This window comes from Numenius arquata, chromosome 8, assembly GCF_964106895.1.
Source record: "Numenius arquata chromosome 8, bNumArq3.hap1.1, whole genome shotgun sequence".
NCBI lineage: Eukaryota > Metazoa > Chordata > Aves > Charadriiformes > Scolopacidae > Numenius > Numenius arquata.
Genome location: NC_133583.1, coordinates 24,192,376 through 24,206,039, shown reverse-complemented (window position 1 = coordinate 24,206,039; position 13,664 = coordinate 24,192,376). Strand labels below are relative to the sequence as shown.

The window sequence follows — 13,664 nt, the reverse complement described above, 5'->3', positions numbered from 1 at the left end:
AAAAAACCCAAACATTACAAGTTGGGTTTTTTCCTCAGTCCTTTCTAAGAGGAGCTCTTGTCTACTGAGAGTCCTGGTAGATAGCTGGAACCTGGAACAGGGTAAGAGTCCGGGGCAGGAAACCAAGACAGATGTCAGAAATTGGGCAGAAGCAAAAGTGAGACCAAGTCAGCATGACTTGTCATAGATGCACGAACAAGTAGACTAAAACAGAGTTGTTCCTGGGCCTTACCTCCAGAGCTGTAGACAGGAGTTGTAAGAGAAGCCCACAAAAACCTCTAGTTAAGAAGCAAACACGGTTCATTCCTGAAATTCCCCCAGGAAAAGGTTGTCCATTGTATCTGGGCATGTTGAGCCAAACTAACCACAGAAGACCAAGGCAAGAGCTTGAGTGCTCTTTCTATGAGTGCCTATACTGCTTTCAATGCAGTTCCCACACCCACAGCATTGGTGCCTGGCAGCTGGTGCTGTCAGAGACTACCCCCAAGAGGCATCGTGGGCAAGGGCATCCTGTAGAAGGCAACATCCAATGAGAAAATGGACCCAAGCCTTTTTCTTTTTACTGCAGTATGTACAAATTCAAAGTCAATGTGCTCCATAATAACACTGCAAATATTAAAAGTGCATTTATTCATTTTAATAGTTAGAAATCCTGTTAAACTAATTTAGGTTTGTTTTGGCTTACACTAACTGGAGCTAATAATACCCTATTCTGGACACTGACAAAAGCTCTATCAAGTTAAAGTGTTGTATCTTACTTTCTCTGGCATGTGTTACAACAAATCTGTTCTGCAAGGGTGTTATTAAAATGGGTTTACTATGATACACATGCTACTCATAGGCAAGCAAGAGATGCTAAAGAATAACAGCAACTGGAACAAAAGAAAATGCCCATGCTTCATCTAATTAAACTGGAAAACATATCCAATTTGATATTTTTAATATAATGCACAGAATCCTGATTGTACCTATAGCTACAAATTGGTCAGCTTGAACAATACAAATAGACTCACCATTTTTCATCATTTTTATTTTCAGTCCATAGCATTTCCTGGCTCTCAGAAAATGCTATCCCAATACTGAAATAGTTTTGTTGCAAATATTATGGGTAGATAAAATATTCCTAAGGAAAATAATATGTTTTCTGCTTGTCTTCTAATTAAGTGTAAATTATTTTCATGAACTTCATATTCTTTCTCAAAATCTACATCTTGTACTCAGTAAAGAGAGTTGTGATTCAAAAAAATACCTACAAGCTAAGAAAAGGTAATCCTGTGCTTAGCATTGCTAAATTCTTCAAAACTGATGCCAGGAGGAGTGATACAGGCCTCCCTATTATTCAGCATGTTTAAACTAGTTTCACAGGTGGGGTCCTAAACTCACTTACTCACTTCAGCCCAGGTATTACTAATCACATTTCCCTATGTTGTAAATATCTTAAAAGGGCTTGGAAGAAAGGTTTCTGCCTCAGGTTAATCTATCCACTGGCTGGAGGAAATAGCCAGCCTTTTCCACATTTCACATTGAATGATCAAATTGATCCTCTTTCCAAAAGGCTTTATTCAGCAGTGGCTCATCTGTCCATTCAGAGGAGCGGGTACTCGTCATTTTTCCTACTCTCTGTAGCTGGAGGATGCTTTTTTGTCAACCTCTACAGAAGATTTTTCCTAAAAGGCACAATCTGTCTATTTAATGATTCCTTCAATATGATAACGATTTAAAAACTATACCTGCTTGTCTGAACCTGGATGTGGTATTCTAATTCCCTCCTAATAAAATAAATATGCTGTTCTTATCTGCAGATGCTCCACTGCAACAGGGTGTACAAGATGGGATGCTGCATTCAGCCTATCACCAAGAATCACTCAGAAATCAAAAGAATATTTTACTACCAATTCACCCTCCCCTGATTATAAACCTCAATGACGAAGAGGATGAAGAGGATGATGAAGAGGAAGAGAACTGTAAACAGTTTTTTTTCTTTCTTTTACAAGGAAGTAAAATGGGTTTTTTGGACTCTTACAATGTACTTCACAACTAATTTATCATATTAACCATTACATTTTTAGAAAAGGGTTGTTGAAAGTTTTGGAAATAAGTTTCCAGCTAATCTTCAAAATATTGGAACTGGTAGTCATCAGATGTGAGTGAGGCAACATTTTCTAAATCCTGTGAAATGTATGTTTCAATAGTGGTGTAATTCACATACCTCTTTTCCATTCAACAAAGTTTAAAATTTGATCCACTATTCAGATGATGTGATCCACGACTCAGCCATCAAATACTCTCCAAAATTTCTCAAAATTTGAGGACAAAATCACCAGTTTAGGAGATACTTCTTTTTTGGGAAACAAACTTTAGAACAGGGGCTGTACCCACTCATCACTGAAGGTGAAGCCACAGGATTGTCTACAAAAGATAGTTTGTGACTTCAACTTAAATAATTTGTTCAACTGATTTCCTGAACTCTGCAGACAGTCTCATTTTATTACAGTAAGTTATTCTTGAATCTAGTGAAGAGAATCCAGACAAAACTCTTCACTAGATTAACTGAATGTGTATATATTTACATTATTATTTATTTAAATTTTTTGAAACATAGTTAAACCGTTGACTGATGAGAGGGAAAGAATTAATTGCATGTTCCCAGAGACTGAGAGAGTGACCTACTGTCCTGTGTGCACTCTACAAATGGCTGTGCTAGTTCTCAGGCAGCCTCGAGCTGCTTTTCTTTCCCCCCCTGCCCTTCGCAGTGGCTGGCAGGGCTGCCTGTTAGTGCTTCCTAACTCAGCTTCACCCTGAGTAAGCAACCGTAACTTAAACAGCGGGAAAAGTAGGGCTTTGCTAGTCTTAGTAGCCTTAATTGAGACAGATGGGGAACATTCACTTCACCAGCTCTGCCGGCAGACATTACAGGACAGGAACTTTGGGTTTTGTGACAAGCACTCCCTGGTGACATGTTTAGTCAGAAGATTTTAGGTGCAAATGAAGAATTATTTTGCAAATGAGGACTGAAGATGTTTTTGAATCATTTAAATCAACAAACATGAGCTTCTTAATATGTGTTCTAACTGCAATTCCATTGTGCTTGGCAATACCTAATATTAAGGGATCATGACCAGCAGAAGTAGGGAGGTGATTGTGCCCCTGTACTCAGCACTGGTGAGGCCACACCTCGAGTATTGTGTCCAGTTTTGGGCACCTCAATACAAGAGAGATACTGAGGTGCTGGAGCAAGTGCAGAGGAGGGCAGCGAAGCTGGTGAAGGGCCTGGAAAACAAATCCTATGAAGAGCGGTTGAAGGAGCTGGGATTGTTTAGTATGAGGAAGAGGAGGCTGAGGGGAGACCTCATCACTCTCTACAACTACTTGAGAGGACATTGTAGAGAGGTTGGTGCTGGTCTCTTCGCACAGGTAATTAATGACAGAACAAGAGGGAATGGCTTCAAGCTCCAACAGGGTAGGTTTAGATGGAACATTAGGAAAGAATTTTTCACAGAAAGAGTAGTCGGGCATTGGAACAGGCTGCCCAGGGAGGTGGTTGAGTCACCATCCCTGGATGTGTGTTTAAGAGATGTTTAGATGTGGTGTTGGGGGATATGGTATAGGGGAGAACTTTGTAGTGTAGGGTAGATGGTTGGACTCGATGATCCCAAGGGTCTCTTCCAACCTGGATGATTCTATGATTCTATGATTTTTCTGTTCAGAAGCAGAGGCTGCATTCAGAAAAGAAGCACCCATGACTGAACTTAAATTCATTATGGTACTTGACTATTAAGAATTGCTGAAGGTCTTTGTATAGATACTTAGTAATCTTTTAAAAATATTTCCTACAGATGTTTCTACTTGGGTGCCTAGGACTGCTGCAGATATTGAAGAGGAAAGAGCAATAAAGGAAATGTGCTATAAATCTGGTAAATATGGAATTAGTCACTCTTTCCTAAACAGCAATGCTGCCAATGTAGTAAACTTTGCAGTTTTTTCCCTCCTGGGGTATATTTAGGTGAGTATTACAGGATTCAGTACGCTGATGAACACCAATTAACAGAACTCATGTCTTCACCTCCCGAAAATGAGCTATTACCCTTGGAAGCTACTCAGCAAGACTTGAAGAAAGGCAAGTACATTCCATCTTCTCAGACAATGTTTACCAGTTTTTAAGTTACTGTTACAGGGAGAAACTATTACATAGTTTGCCCATCCTCCTCACTTTTTTAATTAGTGACAATGAAAGATAGCATATTACAAAGAGCATGCAAATGCTTCATTCATTTTTCCCCATATATATATATATATATAGTCACACGTGATGACTCCCTGCATCAATCGACTGTAGGTGGAAAAGACGGAAATGGGCTGTTAACCCTGTGTGTACTTTCCTGAGATACACAACATCGGTCTTTCATCTTTTCTTCACAATCAAGATTTACATAGTCTTTAGTTTAACCACCCTAAGGTTAGGAATGTAGTTTAAATTTCTCATCTAGGCTCTGTGTTGGAAATGGAGAGAGAGAGGCACTCTTTTGGGGCTATTTATTGGATCATAAGACAGTGCCAAAGACAGATGAGATGATTGACTTTCCCAGAGGTTCTCCATGCTCTCTCTTGGCTGTTTAGGTTGTCTAGATGATTAGATACATCAAACTTGTATATAACTAAATTTAGATTAAATAAATACACCCTTGAAGTGTCTTATAAAAGATAGTAACAAAAGAGTTCTATATGGTTTTGGATGTTGGGCTTTATCCAACATAATTAAGGTCAAAGAAAGACAAACAGATAAATATTTACCTCCCTTAGTGTGTTTCTCCATTCTTGACCAAGTGGCACAACTAAAAAAAATCTGCATTAGTTTGTTTAGTGAATCATTAATAATACAATTCCATCATAGGAGGGAGTTATGTTCTTAATAGAACAAGAGACCAGAGTAATCAGTAGATCAGTCATTAAGAATTGCTGGGCAGAAATATGACCTGCTACTTTAAATAAAAAATAATATTATTGTTTGTGTTGTGTAAATTTCAGTAATAAAATCTTGATAATACTGTTTTATGTAAAACAGATTTGAGTAGGATGATGTGCTAATAAAAAAAATGGGAATGGAAAAGTTGTCTCCATTTTGAGTAATACAGACAGGTGAAGTCATGTTTTTTTGACTGACTGTTTTTGCCAGCCTAAATTGTTAAACAGAATTGGGCAACATTATTTTTTTCTCATTTCTACATTCAAAATGTTCGTTATTAAAATGGTTTTGATAAGCTATTTCTGACAAGTATTTAGAAAGATTTAGACTACAGACAAGGAAATCACAGAATCACAGATTGGCAGGGGTTGTAAGGGACCTTCACAGATCACCTGCCAAAGCAGGTTCACCTAGAGCGGGTTTCACGGGAATGCATCCAAGTGGGGTTTTAATATCTCCAGAGAAAGAGACTCCACACCCTCTCTGGGTAGCCTGCTCCAGGTCTCTGCCACCCTCACAGTAAAGAAGTTTTTCCTCATGTTCGGATAGAATTTCCCATGTTCCAGCTTGTGCGTGTTGCCCTTTGTCTTGTTGTTGGGCACCACTGAAAAGAATCTGGCTCAATCCTCTTGACACCCGCCTTTTAGATATAAGCATTGATGTCTCTCAGTCTTCTCTTCTCCAGACTAAACAGACCCAGATGTCTCAGCCATTCTCTTGATCATCTTTGTAGCCTCCGCTGGACTCTCTCCAGTAGTTCCCCGTCCTTCTTGAATTGAGGGGCCCAGAACTGGACACACTGCTCCAGATGCGGCCTTACCAGGGTAGAGCAGAGGGGGAGGATGACCTCCCTCGACCTGCTGGCCACATTATTTTTAATGCGACCCAGGAGACCATTGGCCTTCTTGGCCACAAGGTTATAATGCTGGCTCATGGGCAACTTGTCCACCAGGACTCCCAGGTCCCTCACTGCAGAGCTGCTTTCCAGCAGGTCATCCCCTAACCTATACCAGTATATGGGATTATTCCATTCTAGATGCAGGACCTTGCACTGGCCCTTGTTGAACTTCATTAGATTCCTCTCCGCCCAACACTCCAGCCTGTCCAGGTCTGGCTGTACAGCCTTCTGGTGTGTCAGTCCCTCCTCTGTTTTGTATCATCAGCAACTTGCTGAGGATACACTCTGTTCCCTTGTCCAGGTCATTGATGAATATGTTGAACAAGACCAGACCCAGTACTGACCCCTGGGGAACACCACTAGTTACAGGCCTCCAACTGGACTCTGCGCCACTGACTACAGCCCTCTGAACTCCTCCATTCAGCTAGTTCTCCATACACCTCACTGTCCACTCATCTAACCCACGCTTTCTAAGCTTACCTATGAGGATGTTATGGGAGACTGCGTCAAAAGCCTTGCTGAAATTGAGGTAGACAATGTCCACTGCTCTCCCCTCATCCAGCCAGCTAGTCATGCCATCATAGTAGGCCATCAGATTGGTCAAGCATGATTTCCCCTTGGTGAATCCATGTCAACCAATCCCGATAACCTTCTTTTCCTCTACATGCTTAGAGATGACATCTCGGATGAGCTGGTCTATCACCTTTCCAGGGATGCAGGTGAGGCTGACTGGCCTGTAGTTTCCTGGGTCCTCCTTCTTGCCCTTTTTGAAGACTGGCGTGACATTCACTTTCCTCCAGTTGTCAGGCACCTCTCCTGTTCTCCATGACATTTCAACGGTGATGGAAAGCGTCTTTGAAATAACATCTGCCAGCTCCCTCAGCACTTTTGGGTGTATCTCATCAGGGCCCAAGGATTTGTGGGTATCGTTTGCCTAAATGATCCCTAACCTGATCCTCCTCAATCGAGGGAGAGTCTTCCTTACTCCAGTCTCTCTCTCCTACCTCCAGGGTCTGGGGTTCCTGAGGGTCAGCCTTAGCAGTAAAGACTGAAGCAACGAAGGCATTCAGTAACTCTGCCTTCTCTGCATCCTCTGTCACAAATGAGTATCAATATATGAATATAGCTTTTAAGATATGTCTTTATTTATAACTACATACATTCAGAGAATAGAGATTAGAAGCAATTCTAGAATTAAATCTCTCTTTATACACATGTGTATTGAAAGCTTTTTAAATGGACTGTTTATCTAATTTTTTGTGGGCCTTAAAGAATCAGCTATTTGGTTTCATGGTATTGTTTGCAGTTTTTTGTTCATTTCAGCTAAAAACAATGTAATTGTAAGAAGAGCAGAGTTTTTGCATTGTTCACATTTCTTCAGGTGCTCTTGAAGTGCAGATAACTTTTTGAGACTCCTTTCCTATAGGAGGCGATTGTTCTGTGGCACAGAGGAACACATTTGTTGAAGGGAAAAGATGCGAGGCACTGCCTCGGGAAAAAGAACAAATTGCATCAAAGTATTCCAATGTGAAAGGTACTTAATTATGATATACTTCCTAATTTTTAGGTGAGATTATTTTTGTTCCTCTGCAAGTACAGTGGACGTTATATACTTTACATAAAACCAATCTGAAGTGAAATTTTCTTTCATTGTAAGATGACAGCAGTTGTTTTAGGTTATGGTCCACTTCTGCTGCTTTTAGCCAGTTTGCATCCTCTGTTAAATTCAGTGTGAGCAGGATTGGTCCCTGAGTTATCAAAATCTTTGATGTCCACATCTTTGAGCATGTGATGTGCTGTGCACTTTCCACTTCCATCAGGTGAAACAGATTCGAATATAGGTGGTGTCTCACACAGGCCCTAACAGAACCAGTAAAACTACAGTCAAGGAAAGAGCATAAGACTTGCTAAAGTGTACTTAAAAACTAATCACATACAGCAAATTAAAATACTGACACCAAAATACCTCATTGGATAGACTTCCTCCTTTTCACAAGGGAATATGAATAGATTCTAGAATAGATTTGGCAGTGTATGATATATGTCAATCTGATTATTGTAGGTAAATTGTTATCTGATTATTACTATGCAGTTTTGAAGCAAAAAGAAAAAAAAGAATAGATTTTGGCTTTAAAGTACCCCATAAACTGAAGCAGAAGTACATAATTTTTGCTGCATTCTGGCCCAAACTGAGAGGAACAGAAGTGCTTATTTACATTAGCCAGGAGAAAAGGAAGAACAGGCAAAGCCTGCAGAGTTGCAGGGGCCAGATGAAGAGCACTGTGGCTACTTTATACCTCCACTTGCCTTGAGAGGTTCTGTTTGTTGAAGGGGGTTACCTCTGCGACCAGTGCTATGACAATTTTAGCCTCATCATTTGCAGTATTTTGTTAACATTAATGAACTGCCCATGTCCAGGATGTATCTTGATGCTACAGGCAGAAGTAATTCATAGTTCAGCCAGAAGGTGTCCTTTGGCATGCATTGGTCTCTGTGGGTTCAACCATGGCTGTTCCAGAGGTCCACGTGCCCCCGATGCGGTGTAGAGAATGGATGTATCTGGGCAGGTAGTCAGCGCTCAGAGGAGAGGAGCAGGTGAGGGGGCTGTGTTCACAGCTGCTATTGAGACAGTCTGAAAAGACAGATAAATTTAGAGAAAGAGACAGAGATGTTTCCTCAAAGCACTTCTTCAGTTGAGTTCTCTGAGGCACATGATAGGTACTATGATGACATGCATTGTGAAAATACTATAAACTCGATCAGACAGGATTCTTAGATGCCATTCATGAAAAACGAGGTGCTAAAGAACGAGAAGGTAATTTGTAGCTGGTTCTTTACTTTGGAGCCATAGTCGTCTTTAACCTGTGTATTAGGGTCTTTTCTTAGAGAGCGTGAGAGTTACACATCAGTTACACTACACAGGATCCAAATAACTAGTGAAAGAGAGGAAGACTATAAACCAAGAGGTTAAACATTTTCACTAAACAAATCATTAGCTCACAGAGGTGGGAGGAAGAGAACAGCAATGCCATTCCCTGTGCTTACACATGAGCAGCTAAACCTCCTTTCTGTTGCCTTTCCAGGTGATGGTAATAAAATTCCTACAAAAATCAATAACACAAAAAGAGAGGAAGGGCGTTCCAGAATAAGAGTGCCCACAGAGAGTATTCCCAGAACAGATTGCAGATCCTCTGAAAATGGAGGTAATATACTCTAGCGTTGGTTTCTCATTGCTGAACACCTTGTGGTAAATAAAATAAGGGAATATATTTTCGTTGGGCTACCCACAAAGAACATTTATTTAATCTTGTCTTCCAGCCTTCAGTCTCCTGCAATATGTCAAATTTTGTGTATTAGCACAACATTATTGTTCACATTTGTTTTTTCACTCTTAGGAATTCACACTTCAGACCCCAAAGGAAAGCCACGTCACCAACAAAGGGGTCAAAGTAAGGATGATGAAACTTCTTCTCTGCCTTATGTGAGAGAAACTGGAAGAAAGACTTATTTCAATTCTTCCACACCTCGAAGATCAGCATATGTAGTCTACCGTACTGTCACCGTAACCCAAGAACCAAAGTTCAGTGGATCTGCAGGTGGGCTCCTGCTTACACAGGATTCTTAAAATGCCTCAAATATACCTGTCTGTATCGTGCTGCTTTTGATTTTGTCCCTGCAGGTGACTATTAAGTTATTTGTGCCTAAATATGGGCAAGAGTAAATTTGATCGAGCATAGTTTTCAGAAGTAGATTGTAGCAGCATGCATAGAGAGAAATATAAAGCTTTATAAAGCTTTACAATTAGTCAGGCGGAATATTCATGAACAATAATTTAGCCACCTTCGTAGCAGGAATTAATTTATCTGCCAACAAAGAGGGATGAATGCAGTGATGTGCCTATGTCCACTTTTTACAGCATCTTTTATGTGATTTATTCTTTTGAAATATTTAATAGACCTCAGAACAGTCCATCTTTAACTTCTCATTTTACGCTAAATATTGATAAAAATAGTAGTAGTTTTGCAGCAGAATTTCAGTTTCCTCTCAAGAAACTTTTCTTGTTCAACTTTTGTCCTCCCAGCAGGGGACGGAAGAATGACCTTGCTTTGCATGGTGTTTTTCCACAACTAGGATTTCACTGGAGGTTTGATTGTGACAGATTTATGATTGTTTTTATTATACAGGATTATTTGTCATCTTGAATAAACAAGGACTTGGGACTTATTCAAACTTCTGTTACCGATTTAAATGTATGCTAAATTTTTGTGATTTATGTTGTTAGTTTTGCACATGATTTATGTTGGACAGAGGACTGAATTCATTCTTCCTGCCATTCCTGCAGGATGATATTTTCCTTTATCATTTTTCCATCTCTGAAATACTGTACTGTCTCTTGGTAGTACATACTAGGTCGTAAATTTGACAAGAAGACTACCGATGGGATTCTGAATCTTATGTCTTTCCTTCTGGCAATTGATTTCAGATGTATCCATAAATTTAGCTTCATGGAATCTAGTTCATCATTGGGGTTTGTCTTTCTACTTTCCATTTCCATGGTTTCTCTGAATAATTGTGGTTTTTGCTCTGCCCTTGATCATCAAGAAATTTAGTGGTAAATAATTTACATAATCATAAATTAAGAAAGTGATTTCATCTTGCCAGTTTCAGTCATGTCTCCTAGGCTGGGTTGAACCTCCCTCCTGAGGTGCCTCCCTGTCTTAATTTCCAATACAAGGAACCTCCTTCAGACTGAGTAACCCCTACTTTCAGATGAATAAAGTTAAGTGACATGAATCCCAACATCACTGCTTCGTCTTGGGGATGAATGGTAGTGGGTTTTTTCTTTTTTCTTTGAATATTTGATTTCATTAAATGTGGACAGATTGGTATAGAGATTATGGAGAGAACATTCTTAAGGTGAAGAATACATCTTATCAAATTTCCAGGTTACTAAAGGATAGAGCATGTCAAAAAAAGGCAATCAATGTTTCTATCATATTAACAATCATTACCATTTTCACTACCTTTCTTTTCAGCCATCCCTGAGCCATGCGGTGGGAAATGTTCCAAACAAAAGAACCAGCTTGACAGAAATAGGAGATTTGGGACCCAAACGGAAAACTATGGTAATACTTACATCTTGCATATAAAAGGAAAATTTTGGGAATATTGTGCAATTTATAATTGGACTTAATGGAATTAATTTGGAATGAACAGAAAACCAGAGTATTAATAATAATGACCTTTAGCCAAATGTCACAGAAAATGCCTAGTCATTAGGCAGCATGCTCTGATGTAAAATCAGCTGCCTAGCACAAACGCATAATGTTGCCTTGCCTCTAGTGCTTTTGTAAGCAGAGATAAAGGAAGAGATTGGATTATGGATTTATTTAATCTAAAAGCAATTGATGCCTTTGGGAAGATTTCAAGACAGGAACTTTGTTCAGGTCAAGGATGTCCATGGCAGAATCGCTGCATTTGGAAGATCCTGTGAGCCTGATGGAAACGCTGCAAGGTTACAGATGATCTTTAAAGTACTACAGAGAAAGTCTGTATTTAATACTAGCTTGTATGTCAGAGATGATGTACAATTCACCTGATGCCTTCATTGACACTTCAGCTAATGTAATATTTAATTCACATATCAGACTAAGAGAGTCTTTCCTGAAATTGTAGCTGAAATTAAGAAACAATGTCTATGTTTTTTTCTGTAATATCCTTCAGGATATTATAATGCACCAACTCGGAGGACAAGAAATCCAGATGCAAAAACGTTGTCTAAGTTTAAAACAACCATTCAGGTAACTGTTTGATAGAATTTTTTACAATTCAGTCTTTTTAGTAAAAGCAACATGTCTCTGCCCACCTAGAAAGTGTTCTTGAAACTTCCCCAACCAAAAACCCACAAGAGTCTAAGCAATGCTGAGTAGTCTTAAGAGCAGTTTTGTTTGTTTGCAGACATGTAATTTTGCCTGTATAACTAGCCTGTGATTTCTGATTTTTCACAATATTACTGAAGGCGATATATATGAAGGCAAAATACATACCTGCCTTTAAAGTGAGGAGCTATAGAAGCAGTGGGGTTTGGCTTGTAGCATTGGACAAAGCACAGGAGAGACTGTGATCTGTGACAGAGTGTGATCTCTTTGTCTCTCTGATTGCTTGCGAGGCATCTGCAATAGCTGAATGATGATCAGCCTGGGTTCAAATTCATAAAAGGGCTAAGGCTACAAAACATTCACAAGATGCCCTAGGGACCATGAGTACATTCTACAGCTGTCTTGAAAGCAGAGGTTAGAATCTCTATCTCGTGTCTTGTGTTGAAAGTTTACTTCTTAAAATGTTTCTGAAAGAGCATATAGTTTTACTCTAATAAATTATGCAATCTTCCGTCTCTCTCTTTTGACAACAGAGCCAAGAAGACATGGAAGTGAATAGAAAAGGAGAGCAATACATAGAGAGGTGAACAAGGATGAAGCAAGTACTTCAATTTACAAGAAAAATCTAAATTGAAAGAAGGAAGTATCAACTGGAAAAACAGGATCAACTGGAAAAGGTGAAAAAATTGCAAATTCCAAAAATAATGATGCAGGAAGTACCCTGCAGAGTTTCAAAACTGATTAAAAATTTAAAAAGTATGCTCTGTATGGTCACATGTAAACATCTTCATGAAGTTTAGTCTGTTATGAAATGTTGACAGTTGAAATTATTTTTACAGAGTACCTTTTAATGCATAATTATTAATATGAATAAATGTGATTAATTTTACTTTGCAGTTTCAGAGGACTTTTAATGTAAGCAGCAATAGTAGTGCGTTCTAGAAAGTAGCTGTTTTGATGTGAAAGCCAGATTCTTAGATGGTTCAGCTGTTTGCCATGTTTGCGGGCTCAATCTCAGTCTGATCTTGAGATTTTGACATTTTAGCAGGGCAACAGAACTGCGTTATGAACTAAATGAACTTCACCAAAAAAATTCAGAATTAAATGAAATATTATTTTACACATATTTTAAAGTAAAGTATAAAATATTGGGTAAAGACTGAGAGGAAGAATTGATAAAGGTATGGAAGGAGCAATGTGGTTGGAGTGCTGTGCTCCCCTTGGCATTCTTTTTCCAGCCCCAGTGTCCCTGGAGCTGCAGGCTTTGGGTCTCTCCTAACCCTAACCCTAACCCTAACCCTAACCCTAACCCTAACCCTAACCCTAACCCTAACCAAACCCTAATGGAAGCTTGGGTTGGAGGCTGAGGTCCCCAGCAGCATGGGTAGCCGAGATGAGAACAAGGCGGAGGGAGCAATGTTGGTGCAGTGCTGTGTTCTCCTTGGCATGCCTTTTCCAGCCTCTGTGTCCCTTGAGCTTTAGACTTTGTGACTCTCTGAACCCTAACCCTAACCATAACTCTAAAGGCAGCGTGGGGCTGAGGCTGAGGTCTCATCTGGCTAGGATGAGGGACTCATGTCCAGGGATGGCGACTCAACCACTTCCCCGGGCAGCCTGTTTCAATGTTTGACAACCCTTTTGGTGAAGACATTTTCCCTAATATCCATCTAAACCTCCCCTGGCACTACTTGAGGCCATTTCCTCTTGTCCTATTGCTTGTTCCTTGGGAGAAGAGACCGATCCCCCCTGGCTACACCCTCCTTTCAGGGAGTTGTAGAGAGCGAGAAGGTCTCCCCTCAGCCTCCTCTTCTCCAGGCTGAACACCCCCAGCTCCCTCAGATGCTCCTCATAAGACTTGTTCTCCAGATTCCTCACCAGCTTCATTGCCTTTCTCTAGACACACTCCAGTACCTCAATGTCCTTC

At 39.9% G+C, this 13,664-nt stretch overlaps 1 protein-coding gene across 1 annotated transcript in view; it reads left to right on the top strand.

The window, feature by feature from the left end:
• Positions 1 to 12,327, top strand: part of LOC141467263 (uncharacterized) — a 47,512-nt gene extending 35,185 nt beyond the window's left edge. Inside the window, exons 4-10 of the mRNA XM_074151728.1 lie at positions 1,803 to 1,964; positions 3,837 to 3,914; positions 4,004 to 4,117; positions 8,945 to 9,064; positions 9,257 to 9,460; positions 11,574 to 11,662; positions 12,274 to 12,327. Of these exons, the coding sequence (XP_074007829.1) occupies positions 1,803 to 1,964; positions 3,837 to 3,914; positions 4,004 to 4,117; positions 8,945 to 9,064; positions 9,257 to 9,460; positions 11,574 to 11,662; positions 12,274 to 12,327 (821 nt within the window). The remainder of the gene's footprint in view (positions 1 to 1,802; positions 1,965 to 3,836; positions 3,915 to 4,003; positions 4,118 to 8,944; positions 9,065 to 9,256; positions 9,461 to 11,573; positions 11,663 to 12,273) is intronic.
• The last annotated feature ends 1,337 nt before the right edge of the window (positions 12,328 to 13,664 follow it).